The sequence below is a fragment of the Zingiber officinale genome, chromosome 4A, assembly GCF_018446385.1.
Source record: "Zingiber officinale cultivar Zhangliang chromosome 4A, Zo_v1.1, whole genome shotgun sequence".
Lineage (NCBI taxonomy): Eukaryota > Viridiplantae > Streptophyta > Magnoliopsida > Zingiberales > Zingiberaceae > Zingiber > Zingiber officinale.
In genome coordinates, this window is record NC_055992.1 from 133,878,668 (window position 1) to 133,892,974 (window position 14,307).

At 41.0% G+C, this 14,307-nt stretch overlaps 1 protein-coding gene across 1 annotated transcript; it reads left to right on the top strand.

The window, feature by feature from the left end:
- The first annotated feature begins 8,382 nt into the window (after positions 1-8,382).
- Positions 8,383-11,503, top strand: LOC121971326 (zingipain-2-like). Its single transcript, XM_042522522.1, has 5 exons — positions 8,383-8,942; positions 9,584-9,816; positions 9,914-10,054; positions 10,459-10,925; positions 11,202-11,503. The coding sequence occupies exons 1-4, from the start codon at positions 8,453-8,455 to the stop codon at positions 10,921-10,923; spliced, it is 1,329 nt and encodes a 442-aa protein (XP_042378456.1). The 5' UTR covers positions 8,383-8,452; the 3' UTR covers positions 10,924-10,925; positions 11,202-11,503.
- The last annotated feature ends 2,804 nt before the right edge of the window (positions 11,504-14,307 follow it).

Consider the following 14,307-nt stretch of genomic DNA (forward strand, 5'->3'; position numbering starts at 1 on the left):
TTAAATCTAAATTTTTTGATCTTGTTGTAAATTTTTCTAACATCTCCTTTAAATTGTTTATTTCATTTTTTAATGATAAATTCTCCTCCTCAAGTGTTAGATCTTGAGTTGGATTTGAATTTTTTAATTGTTCCTTGAGGTTTTGATTTTCCTTAAGAAGTAATTTGTTTTCATTTTCTACTTTGGTTAATTTACTATTTAAACAAGAAATGATTCTAAAGAACTTTTTGTTTAAATTAAGATATACCTCATTCGAGCCTTCGGAAACGAGTACGGACTCGTGGCTTGTTTCGGGTTCAGACCCGTCTTCATCTTCCGACTCATTTTCAGTTTCGGCTTCGCGGGCCATCAGTGCGAGGTGGCTCTGATTCGTCCGAGGAGTCGTCCCACGTTGCTTTGAGTGCTTTCCTTTTTGTTGGTTTTGGTTTGTCGAACTTTAGTTTTGGGCATTCGTTCTTGTAATGACCCTTTTTGTTGCAGCCGTAGCAAGTCACGTTCTTTTGTTCTGAGGGAGAGCTGATCTTTTGAAGATCCTTTTTGCTGAAGCTCCTCTTTTTCCTGGTGAACATTTTTCTTACCAAGTTCACCAGGTGTTCTTCGTTTTCGGAGTCTTGGTCAGATTCTTCTTCAACTTCAGGCTTGCTTTTCTTGGAGGAACCTGCAAATAAGGCTACACCTTTCTCGGCTCCAGCATTAGTTTGTTCGTGCAATTCTAATTCACAAAACAGCTCGTCTAATTTTAAGTTAGAGAGATTCTTAGAAATTTTGTAGGCATCCACTATTGATGCCCACAAACTATTACGTGGAAAAGCGTTTAGAGCGTACCTTATTAAGTCTCTGTTCTCCATTTGATGGCCTATTGCATGAAGCCCGTTGAGGATGTCCTTGATCCTCGCGTGTAGTTGATTCGCTGTTTCTCCTTCCTGCATTTTTATATTAAAAATTTTATTTAGAAGCAGGTCTCGTTTTGTTACCTTAGCGTCGCTTGTTCCCTCGTGCAGTTCGATCAGCTTGTCCCATAGTTCTTTAGCGTTTTTGTGTGGACCGACTCGGTTCAGTTCTTCTCTTGTCAATCCGCACTGTAGAGTGTTGATCGCTTTATTTTCTGTTGATGCTTTTTTCTTGAGATCTGCTGTCCAGTCTTCAGGATCCACTAGATTCCCGGCGTTGTCCACTGGAATTTTGTAAGGTTTCGTAATACTCATCCACTGCTGTCTTGAGGTAGACCTCCATGCGCTTCTTCAAGGGAAGTCATCCCCGTTGAAGAGTGGAGGTCGCACTGTGCTGAATCCTTCTTGTTGGGACATTCTGTGCACAGATAAATAACCAAGAAAAAATATCCCAAGACTTGGTCTTGGATTAGTAGTGCGGGAAGAAAAAGATAAAAAAAAACTAGATTCGTGTTGCACTAATTTAAATTGATTAGTTAAATATTAAGTTATCGAAACACCAGTTTTAAAATTAATTAAAAAAAATTCACCCCTGTCTGATTGGTGGTTGCACCAAATCAGAGCGATACCTGCTCTGAGTAGGATTCGATAGAGGGGGGGGGGGTGAATATCGATTCGAAAACACAAGAGTTTAAGCGCAGCGGAAAAAGATAAAGTAGACACAAATATTTTTACTTCGTTCGGAGCCTGTGACGACTCCTACTCGAAGGCCCGTGGTCCTTGACCACTTTCGTTGGGCAATCACTAGCAGATCGAAATATGATTACAGAAAAAGTACAGGAGATGCTAGTAATAATAAAGCAATACCGACAAAGAAAAAATTAAACAAAACCGGAAGAGCACTTTTGTCGGAGCGTCGTTGACGTCGCACTTGAGCAGCAAGATCAGCGAAGAGTTCTCGATCAAAGTTCATTCGAAGCTCCTGGCTGGGGCTTCTTTTCTTCCGGGCGCTGGATCCCTTCCGGCGCCCGGATGACGTAATCGCTCAAATCAAGATGCTCCACGTAGCGACGAGGTGTCGGATAAAATTGCCTTGGCGCCGACCTCCGGACCACCTTGTTCCAGAAAGACTCCTTTTTCCTGCAAAACAAGATTAGTCCGAGGCAAATATATATCCTGTAAAACAAATGGTTAGCACAGTTAAAGTTCAACAGATAGATAAAGAGAGTATGACTTAGATTCCGTCTTTCCGAGACCGGAATCTAGTCACGATCTCGACTTAGACATCCGAAATGGATCTAAGCCGGATCGACGCCTAATGTCCCCTTCCCGGGAACGCGTCCTCACAGTCACTCCCCTCCAGTGACTTACCTCACTTACCTGCCAGACGTCCGGTCAGCCCGTCGACCCGTCTGGACTTCTCGCCTAGCGTCCGGTCAGCCCGTCGACCCGCTTGGACTTCTCGCCAGCTATCCGGTCAGCCCGTCGACCCGCTTGGACTTCTCGCCAGCTATCCGGTCAGCCCGTCGACCTAGTTGGACTTTTCCTGCACACTTGATCAAAGTGTCAGACAACAACACAACTAACTTAACCTATTTGTCATTCATCAAAACCTGGGTTAGACCGTTAGTGCTACCTGCACCAACAGTATTTACGATACCACCAGCGGTACCACCGGTATACACGACACCTACTCCAATCGTGCCCACTATGTACCCGGCACCACCGCCACCTTTGTCTATTGTGTACCCGACACCACCGCCACCGGTGCCTACTGCACACCCGACACCCGCACTAGCAGTAGCAGTTGCTCCACATCCGGTACCACCACCTACCGTACCTCCAGCCGCACCCACCTATATTGACCCTGCTGTGCTACCAGCGACACCTGCCCTAGCTTATGCAGTAGCACCAGGGATACCTCCCCCGGCCTATCCAGCGGTACCACCTGTAGTACCAGCTCCACTGGTTCCATCAGTTCCCACAGTAATCCCTACTCACCTTACTGATATAGTTACGGCACGAGCTCAGATCCCAGTTTTGGCAGAGTCGATGAAAAGTCGATTCACACTATTCCATGGAGAGACCGATCTGAGTGTGGCCTAGTCCTAGATAGAGACTATGGAGTAGGCCTTTTCTACATGGCATGCTCCGAGTGGGAGAAAGCAGAGTTGGCTGCTTTCCATTTACGGGATGAGGCCGATATCTGGTAGGATACACAGTGTTCCATCATAGGCGATCAGAATATCACTTGGGCGAGATTCAGAGAGACTTTTGAGAGCCGGTACTTTCCACGGTCATATCAGATGACACTGTTGGTGCAACATCCCTCAGGTCAAGGTTGACCTGGTTGACCAAGCTTGAGTCTTGGTTTGGGTTTCGATATTTGACAATGCAAGGTTGATTGAAGAAGAGTCAAGTAGGTCAAGGATGACCGGATACTTGACTGGGAAGTCCTAACTGGGATGTTAGGCAGAAGGAAAGACCTAGTGAGTGAAGCTAGGCAGTGAGGAAAATCCTAGTAAGTGAAGCTAGGTGAAAGTCCTAGTGAGTGAAGCTAGGCAGATTGGAAGTCCTAGTGAGTGAAGCTAGGCAGATTGGAAATCCTAGTGAGTGAAGCTAGGTGAAAGACCTGGTGAGTGAAGCCAGGCAGAAGAGAAGTCCTAGTGAGTGAAGCTAGGCAGATTGGAAGTCCTGGTGAGTGAAGCCAGACACGGGGAAATCCAGATGGGTCCAGGTTGACCAGACATCTGGTGAAAGTCCAAGTAGGTCAAAGGAATTGACCGGATACTTGGCACGAGGAAGAAAAGTCCAAGTAGGTCAAAGGGATTGACCGGATACTTGGCAAGAGGAGAAAAGTCCAAGTGAGTCAAAGGGATTGACCGGACACTTGGTGAGAGAGTCCTAGCTGGTCAAGGGTGACCGGATGCTAGGTCTTATGTACCAACAAGTCATGGTTGACTAGATGTTGGTTTAGGGGTTTTGGACTTGATTTTGGGCAAAAACCAAGAGCTGGATCGATCCAGGTCTTTCCCAGCAAACAGAGAGCCTCTGGATCGATCAGTGGATCGATCCAGAGGTCCCAATCGATCAGCCGATCGATTGGGACACTTGGTGAGAGAGTCCTAGCTGGTCAAGGGTGACCGGATGCTAGGTCTTATGTACCAACAAGTCATGGTTGACTAGATGTTGGTTTAGGGGGTTTTGGACTTGGTTTTGGGCAAAAACCAAGAGCTGGATCGATCAGTGGATCGATCAGTGGATCAATCCAGGTCTTTCCCAACGAACAGAGAGCCTCTGGATCGATCAGTGGATCGATCCAGAGGTCCCAATCGATCAGCCGATCGATTGGGACGCTGCTGGTTTGCTCGATAAGCGCTGGATCGATCCGTGGATCGATCCAGATGTTTTCCTAGAGCACAGAGGTGCTTTGGATCGATCCAAAGCCTTCCCGATCGATTAGGAGCTTTCGAATCGATCGGGATCCGACCGTTGCGTCGTATTTGAGCTGCAGGCGTGCGATGGCTGCGGCATCTCTCCACTGTTTCATCTCAGATCTCTCGCCAGCTTCTCCACAGCGCTCTCAAAGCTCAGATCGCCAGTTCTTGAAGGATCTTGGAGGTTTTCCAAGTCAAGAGGCGGATCAAAGACAAGGAAGAAAGCTAGGGTTAGGGTTTCAGCACTCATTGTAAGCTTGTATTTCATTACCTTTCCCCTTCTTCTTGTATTGAGAGTCTTGTAGGGCTTCTCCGCCTTTGGTAGTTACCATAAAGGAGAGTTTTATTAGTGGAGGGTGTGTGAGTAGGTGTGGATCCTTGGACTAGTCACCTCTTGTGAGGTGGATACCAAGTAAACCAACCGTGTTAGCGTTGTATGCTTTTGTTTCTGTATTTTCCGCTGCGCATTCTTGAAGAAACAATCAACGCCAAGCACCAAGCATGCGACGAGCTATTCACCCCACCCCCCCCCCCCTCTAGCTACTTTTCGGTCCCAACAGACACGCCGTCAAGATTTTGAGTCTTTGGAAAAACAACCGCACAGTGACAGAGTATAATGCTGAATTTAATCGGTTAGCCAGATTTTGTCTAGAATTAGTTGCTGAGGACAGGTCTCGTATGTTTCAATTTGTCTAGAGACTGGATGGACATTTGTAAGTAAAGATTGTCGGTTTTGGGAATTCGTCTTACATAGAGACATTGGACAGAGCCCTTATGATTGAGTCAACTCACCAGAGAGCGTATCCGGACAAGAAGAGTAAGCAAACAGATCGGACATCAGGACAGATTTAGCCGCCACAAGCTACCGGACAGCAGCAGAGTGGTCGCAGTCGGCCAGGTCAAGGAACTTCTGGAGCATCTGATCGGCCTCAAAAGTCATAGCGATCTTCATCAGCACGTTTCCGATCTCCTTAGCAGAACCAGAAATAGCCCGCCAGCGACATTCACTACACCCGATGTGGGTCCAGAGACCACATCGCTTCAACTTACTCCCTGGGATAGTCAGTTTGCTATTACTGCAAACATCCTGGGCACGTGAGACAAGATTGTTCGCTGAAGGCTCAGCATATGGCTTCCGGAGTTACTGTTCATGGAGGACAGCACAGTCAGTCAGGGACTCGGCGAGGAGGGCAGAGAGCCCAATTTTTGCATCGTCAGCAGAGGATAGCTCCTCTTGCAGCAGCTGCATATGGCATGCATGGACAGGAGCTCTCCAATGCCCTTATGGTAACACAGAGTTCTGTTATGGTATCGCAGTATCAACTGCAGCTACAACCACTGATTCAATACCAATCACAGCCTCAAACCCTAGTCTAGTATCAACCACAGCCATAGCTACATCTACTGGTTCAGTACCAATCACAACCCCAGCCGCCGGTCCAGTATCAGTCGTAGCCCACATATCCATCTCTGGCTCAATATCCGGCACTGTCACAGTGGTAGGCTCAGAGTCAGGCGCAGCAACCTTTGGCAGCACTACTACCTGCACCACCGCCAAAGACTGGACGTATTCACGCGGTTACTAGAGAGGATGCGCAGCGGACCGACGGATCCGCTTTCCACGGTATGATTTTACTTTATGCATTATCCGCTGATATGTTGATAGACACTAGTAGCTCGCATTCCTTTATTTCATGTGCTTTCATGAGGGACATAGGTAGACTACCTACTCTTAGACCGCAGTGACTAACCGTCTCCCTACCATCTGGTGATACATTGGACGTCACTCAGGAGGTCAGAGATTGCCCGTTAAACTTTAGCAACAAGATACTCATGGTTGATTTATTAGTACTGGAAATGGTCGAGTTCGACATTATCCTTGGCATGGATTGGTTGTCTGCATATCATGTCACGGTTGATTGCCAGATGAGGGTGGTCACATTCCGACCTTCGAACCAACTCTCGTGGGATTTAACTGGCATCAGGGACGACGGTATATTTACCATTTCTGCAATTCAAGCTCAGAAGTTGTTGTCGCATGGTTGTCAGAGATTTCTTTTGTCATTAATTAATGCTGACAACTGCGGAAGTACTCAGCTCTCTGACGTTCCAGTGGTCCGAAAGTATCTGGATGTATTTCTAGATGAGTTACCAGGTTTGCCTCCCCAAAGGTAAATGGAGTTTGCTATTAAGCTGATTCTGGGGACCGTACCAGCATCGAAAGTTCCTTACCGTATGACACCTAAAGAGTTGGATAAGCTAAAAGTCCAACTCTAGGAGTTATTGGACAGGGAATTTATTCGCCCAATTAAATCTTTATGTTTTCCTTATTTTATTTCTCCTAGTAATGCCTGTGTAATCTTGACGTTGTAAGAGATTTCTTAACTTTTAGTATTTAACCAAAAAGGAGAATACTAGCGGTGTTTTTTTGAGAATGATCCATTGATAAATCATGGAGTAGGAATTCAAGGGCTATCAAACAACGTTAAATAAAGGTGTTAACGATCCCTATAAGGGTGCGTTTGGTTCAAGTCATCATGTATAACCTTGGTTATGTGATTACCAGGTAATCACATAACCAAGGTTATAGGGAATAAAACATAACCAAATGTTGTTTGGTTCAACTTAGGTAATGCAACAAAAACTTGTTTGTTTGAAGGTTTTAATGAATACCCTAGTTTAATATTTTACCGTATTACCCTCAGTTACAAAACCAAGTATACATAATATTATTATTATTATTTTTTTTTTTTAATGTTTTTTTACTTTTCTTTTTTTTTCCTGTATATTTTTTTACTTTTTTATGTGTTTTTTTATTTTTTTAATGTTTTTATATTATTTATATTTATATTTTTTTCATTTTTTTACATTTTTTAAATTTTAAATTTTATTTATTTATTTTATTTTTAATTTTTTTTATTTTTATAATTTTTAAAATTTTTTAAATTTTTAAAAAATTTTAAATTTTTAAATTTTTATAAATTTTTTTTAATCTTTTTTAAAATTTTTTTTAATCTTTTTTAAAATTTTTTAACATTTTTAAAAATTTTATTTTTTATTTTTAAAATTTTTATTTTTAAAATTTTTATTTTTTTATTTTTTAAAATTATTTATTTTTAAAAAAATAAATTTTTTAAAATATTTTTTTATTTTTTTTACATTTTTTAATATTTTTTTACATTTTTTTTCTTTTTTTTCATATTTTTTCTTATCGGAGGGTATTTTTGGTAAAAAAAATTCGTTAATCCCGGAATCAACAAAAATCTTAGTTTTCTGAGGTTTTCCAATTCCGGGCTGCATGACCCTTTTGCTGACGTGTCGGACATGAAACATTACTTGGAAATCATCGAATACCTAAACCAAACAAGGTTTTTGTTGATAACCTTGGATGGATAACCAAGGTTATCAAGAATAACCCCGAACCAAACGCATCCTAAGTGTGATGCTTAAATACTTTCATTTTTGCTGCTAATCATATGTGATCTTTCTACCGAGAGCAAAAGTATTTGGGAATCATCCTTGCCCTGTTCACCCCGCTAAGTAAAGGATGACTACTAATGAGGGGATTAGAGTGGAGCATGGTCCAAGCTGTGTATTCCATCACGTTGATAATGACTTTCTTGACTAAGTCGTAAATTAATTACACTCAAATAAAATATCATAATTAATAGTAACTAGCACATAAAAAAAATATTTATCTCAATTTTTTTAAAATTCGAACTCTAAATTTTATTATGACAATACCTTATGTACTAATGATTATATTCATCCGAGAAGACAAATAAAACACCACACCACGATGCTTCAAATAAACGACAGAGAAAGTTTATACACAATCAATTATCTTTCTATATTGAAAAAGCGAATCCCTTCGACTAATCAATAATTCTAACTCAACCTCTTATTCCATTATTTAATTGGTCAATTATCTATAAATAAATAGATTGCACATGTTAGATATATTGATTAAATATATATTATTAATAAAATAATATAAATAAATATATTATTTTCCAGAAAATAAATTTTAAGCGGCAACCTTGACCTCCACAATGCTCACTATCTTCTTTTATTTTCTATGTAAAGGAAGCCTTTCCACCAAACATCGCTCTTCTCTTTTAGCTCATGGCTTCCGCCGTCGTCATTTCCATCCTCCTTCTCCTCTCGTCCTCCGCCCTTGCTGCCGTCTCCGCCGTTCCCTATTTGAACGTCCTCACCCTCTCCAGGCAATCTGGGGCCGTCCCCGGCCGCAGCGATGAGGAGGTGAGAATACTCTACCTGGAGTGGAGGGTCAAGCATCGCCACTCCCAAAAATCCCTAGATCTGGACGAATACCGGTTCGAGGTCTTCAAGGAGAACCTCCGGTTCGTGGATGAGCACAATACAGCGGCCAACCGCGGGGAGCACACCTTTCGCCTCGGGATGAACCAGTTCGCCGACCTCACCAACGAGGAGTACCGTGCCAGGTTCCTCAGGGACTTCTCCAGGATTAGGAGATCCACGCCCCAGAATATCAGCAGCAGGTACCGGTTGAGAGAAGGGGACGATCTGCCCGATTCCATCGATTGGAGGCAGAAGGGCGCCGTCGCCGCCGTAAAGAATCAGGGCAATTGTGGTAATCTATTTCTTCATTTGTTGACTTCACTTTGTTTGTGTGTGTGTGTGTGTGTGTGTGTGTGTGTGTGTGTGTGTGTGAAGTTAGATATCCTGCTTTTGTTTGAAGAGCGTTTTTCCAGTTCCCTTTTTCTTTACCTCTCGTTGGACTTTTGACAAAAGAGGGGCTGTTTGGAGTAACTGGTATGGGGATCTGCTACTACCTCTTCGTTAGCCCCTATTTTATGGAAATTTTGCTAGATCAAGAAATTCATCAACCGCTAGTCTCGAAATCTTTAAATCCCGATCGATGAACTTACCAAATGAAGATTTTTCACTTGCTACTAGCTAGTACTATTAAAATTAAGTGGAGGATAGGGTTGTAAACGTGCCAAATCATTGTTTAAGCTTGTTTGATAAAGTTATTCAAGCTTGTTCACCTATTTGACCTTGTGCATATTAAATGTACCGAGTTTGCTCACAAATGTTTGACTCATTTACCGCCTTAAGCAGATCATCTCCCTGAAAATTTTCCTTTGAGATCAAATAATAAGTTTGTGACAAATTTCTAGTAAGTTATGGCTAATCAAAGATGAGATGTAAAGTACTTTGTTTCAATGCTCTCAACAGGTATGCTAATTATGCCTTTGATGGTGTCTATAGGAAGTTGTTGGGCGTTCTCTGCAATTGCTGCTGTCGAAGGTATCAACCAAATCGTCACCGGTAATCTGATTTCGCTGTCGGAACAGGAATTAGTGGACTGTACTATCGACAACCATGGCTGCAGTGGTGGATGGATGAACGTTGCGTTCCAGTTCATCATTAACAATGGTGGCATTAACAGTGAGGAGAACTACCCGTACACGGGGCAAAATGGGATTTGCAATACCACCAAGGTGATCTATCGACTAACCATTTGCAGCTAGAGATACTTCATGTTTTGATTGTGGATGACTTTATAAATCTCGTTTGGTGTCTGCCTTTCTCATGCAGGAAAATGCTCATGTTGTGTCAATTGATTCGTATCAGAATGTTCCTTCCAACGATGAGAAGTCTCTCCAGAAGACGGTGGCAAATCAACCAGTTAGTGTGACTGTGGATGCTGTTGGACGCGATTTCCAACTTTATGATTCGGTAAGATTCATCCAGATGATTAATGTTTGGTAATTGCATTGGTTTGAATCATCCCATCCATTGTTTTCCTCACAAAAGCTTGTTTGTGTATCTCATCATCCTTGATGAGTATTTCAGCATATTGTTCAGTTAAGAAATACATCCAGATGTGAATCTTTAGGTGGCCAATTGGATTGGTTTTATGGGACGTATTTCTTATAAACCACTTTGATATGTCTTCTTCCACACTTCCATGCTTTATATCATTGCCAAAGACTAGTTTTTCTAAGCTGTCAAGGTTTTTCCTCCATAGATATAGTTTACTGTATTGCAAGTGCTCTAGAAATCTAGGTCCCAGTAGATGTAGATTCCATGACACAAAATATGTTTCTCTTCCTACATGCTTTCATAATATAATTTTGCAGGGAATATTCACCGGAAGCTGTAATATTTCATCAAATCATGCTATGACCATAGTAGGCTATGGTACTGAAAATGGTAAGGACTACTGGATTGTGAAGAACTCATGGGGTGTAACCTGGGGAGAGTCTGGCTACATCCGAATGGAAAGGAACATTGCAAACTCTACTGGCAAATGTGGTATTGCAAGGTTTGCTTCTTACCCCGTAAAAATAGGGGCCAGCCTGCACAACAACCCTGCTGCAGTGCCGCTGCTGCCTCTTCCTCTGCGCCTTCCCTCGTCGAGCCTCTTACCGCTTGCGATAACAACTACACCTGCCCCAGCAGCACCACATGCTGCTGCATCTACGAGCAGGACAATCGCTGCTTCATTTGGGAGTTCTGTCCGCTCGAGGGTGCCACCTGCTGCGACGACCACTTCGGCTGCTGTCCCCAAGACTACCCAGTCTGCAGCATCTCAAACTGCCTAATGGTAAATAGACATGTGCTTCTCCAACCCATTGAAATACTTGGCATGGGTGATAAATAAATATATGCAAGTTTAGGAAACACGAACTCAACTTAAACTCGATAATAAACATATATGCTCTTTTCTCTCTAATATTGATCCAAGTAAAACACCAACACATTTCTGTCTTTTTCTTCTTTTTTTTTCCTTTTTAAATGAGTCCTAGTGCTTTTAAATTTAAAGATGGCTGTATCTGTATTTTATCATCTAAATAACATTCTTATCTGATTCGATTGACAGCAAGAACAGTCCTCTCCGGGTGAAGGCTTTGACGCACTGCTGTCATTCCCAACTGGGTTTTAACTGGCTCAGGTGGTCTCAATAGCAGTGCATGATCAGACTATAAGCATTAACTCGCTATGATATGTAAGTTAATTTTTAACGGATACTAAGGTAAAATATTCTATTTATTTGTCTGTATTTTACTGTAGGATAGACAATAGATATCACCTCAGAGTGTGCGATATTATCTCTAATAGATTTGGATTTAAGTTGAATGATAATAATATTACATCCCTTGTGATGTAAATTATTCATGTGAACCGAAATGTCTCGCTAGTCATGTCTGCTTGCGTGTTATATGGCAGCCATTGTTTCTCGACGATCTATTTAACACATCATAAAGTTATCATACTTTACCATGTTGTTCCTCGATTTGAGTTATTTGTGAGCTCCTTGCAATTTATATATATAAAGGGAAAAAAATAACCCTTTTGGTATGCAATATTAATTGTCCATTCTAACTTAATCTAAACTAATACAAATCATTTTAATTATAATATGGTAGAAAAATTCCATATTATAGTTTCAAAAAATTGAAAAAGAGGAGCAAACAAATTGTGGAATTGGGGGTAAAATTTATTTTGGTCCCTGAGATTTCAACTCAATTGCAACATAATCCCTGACCTTTTAATTTACTTCAATTTAGTCCCTCACACCATTTTCCGACAACATTTCCCTCCAAAATAGGAGGTATTTATGTAATTGTCTAATTAAATAAATAAAAAACAAAAAAACCTTTTTATTTCCAATAATTAAATATATTTAATGAATATTTTAATAAAATTAATTTTACTACATCCATTCCCTTTCTACATCTTCACCGCGGTCAAAAACCCTTCTTTCAAAAAAAAAATAGTCTACAACTACAATTTACTCTCTTGCAAGAAAAGCGCTTTGAACGCATGTTCATTTTTCTTGAACTTTCCTTCAATTTAAGTACTTACAAAGGTTTTAAATCAAGCAAGAGACATGTTAGTCAGGCTTTTCCTCTTGCCTTAGGCAGTTGCTTTGGGAGAGAAAAAGAGATAGTCGGCTTTCAAGCTTAGAAGAAAGAATCTTTATCCTATCTCACATCCCTTCTAGCTTAATTACTATAAGCAATTCATCCATGCCTGCCAAAGTCGTCCATCCCAAATTTAACTGAATCTAAAATGCTGCATTATAGTTACATATAAGATGTTTGATAAAATGTTTCATTATAGTTACAAGATTTCTATAGCTACTTTTCTAATCTCACATTGATTTTCTCCATATTTTTATTGTTCTAGGAAATGTGGTTTAATTTGGAGATCACCTACTTGGGAGAAAAATTGATTGTAGAAAATTTGAGTTCAACTGCTTGCTTATGAGTATTCGTCTCTAATAAATGGTGTTTGTGGCGTTGCATTTGGAAATAGAACAGGCTGGTTAAGTAATAGAGTAATGGTAGAAGGCATCTTGCTTGACACATGTGATGTGGTTATTTTCAATAATGATGAAGACATACAAAGTTTAATAGCAATATATCTTTCTATTGGATTGCAAAATGTTTGTGTAAATTCACACATGACACAGTGTCCTGGAGTTGAAAGTTCTCAAAATATAATCGGTAGCTCACGAGTGACAGAAGTTCATGGAGATGAAAATATGATTTCGACAAAATTAATTGAAAATGACGAATTAGATTAAGAGGAAAGCATAGATATTGAAGAGATTCTTGAATGGAGTAATTCTGAATTTGAAGAAAACGCTAAAAATGATGAGTGCACTTAATTGAGTCAAATGATGATGAGGAGGAGGATAATTTAAGTGATTACAATTCAGATAAAGATCAATCTATAACACCGATGAAGATTTGCAAGAAAGGAACGAAGTAACATAATTTAAAAAGTATGGATATTTTTGTAACTTTATCTATTTAATCTTCATTCTCCTTCCTTTCCTCCCAAATAAAGTAACACATGTTACGTTAATGAACCTTCCCTCCCTCCCAAACAAGGAGAAGTTAAATACTTTACTTCCCCTCACTTTCCCTTCATTCCCCTTCCTTTCATCCCAAACAAAGTAACACATGTTACATTAATGAACCTTCCCTCCCTCCCAAACAAGGAGAAGTTAAATACTTTACTTCCCCTCACTTCCCCTCCCTTTCCTTTCCGTTAATGAACCTTCCCTCACTCCATCCAAACAGAGGGTAAATGATAACATAGAAGGGAAGTACTTTGAATTTCAACATGATCATAATGGAAATCATATTATAATTTTGAAAGAATGGCAGATATTTGATAATGTGCAACATTTCAAGGACATTCTTGCTAAATATACAATTCAAGAAGGATTTAAACTGAAAAAGATCAAGAATAATAGAGGGTTAGTATTGTGTGCAATAATGGTTCTGGTTATTCATAGAGGTTACCTGCATCCACCTATGTTGATGGAGTGACATTCAAGACCCGACCTCATCTTCCACGTACTTGGCGGCCTAGGACCAGAGTATGAATCTCGTCATCGCACTTACCACGCGACCCGACACAGTGTCGTTTGATGGCATGGAGAGAATGCTCCTCTCCCACGAATATCGGTTATAGGGTCACTCACCTACACACCATCGATGGCCAATCTCTCAATTGGCAGCAACCGCAGCAACATGTGTCGAGGAGGCAACAGTCGACTTTCCCAGCGACAATGGCAAGCAAGCAGCAGAAATCCTCCGTCTCTCTCCCATGGGTCACTTCACTCTTCAATGAATGGAGGACTTGAACAAATTGGGCAGCCCAGCTACGGTTCTTCTCCAAATGGACCGCACTCTGATTGGGCTTCTACGCACAACTCTGTCTAATCCCGCGGTCGTGGTCACCGAGGCTCCCAAAATAGTGGTAATCGTCATCTTCGATGCACTAACTGCTCTCGTTTCGATCATGTTGTTGAAATTGTCGTTTTACTCCATATTTTCAAATATACAATGGCAAGGGTCATTCTGCAATAAATTGCTTTCGCCGATTTGATCAAAATTTTCAGCACACTACTACACCAACCGCTCTGATGGCTGCACCATCTACTATTTCAGATCCATCTTGGTATCTTG

Excerpts from the sequence above, each read along its gene's own strand:
- LOC121971326 (XM_042522522.1), top strand. The coding sequence starts at position 8,453 with ATGGCTTCCGCCGTCGTCATTTCCATCCTCCTTCTCCTCTCGTCCTCC. Across the intron at positions 8,943-9,583 it reads AAAGAATCAGGGCAATTGTG|GAAGTTGTTGGGCGTTCTCT; the intron begins GTAATCTATTTC and ends TGGTGTCTATAG. Across the intron at positions 10,055-10,458 it reads ATTTCCAACTTTATGATTCG|GGAATATTCACCGGAAGCTG; the intron begins GTAAGATTCATC and ends ATAATTTTGCAG.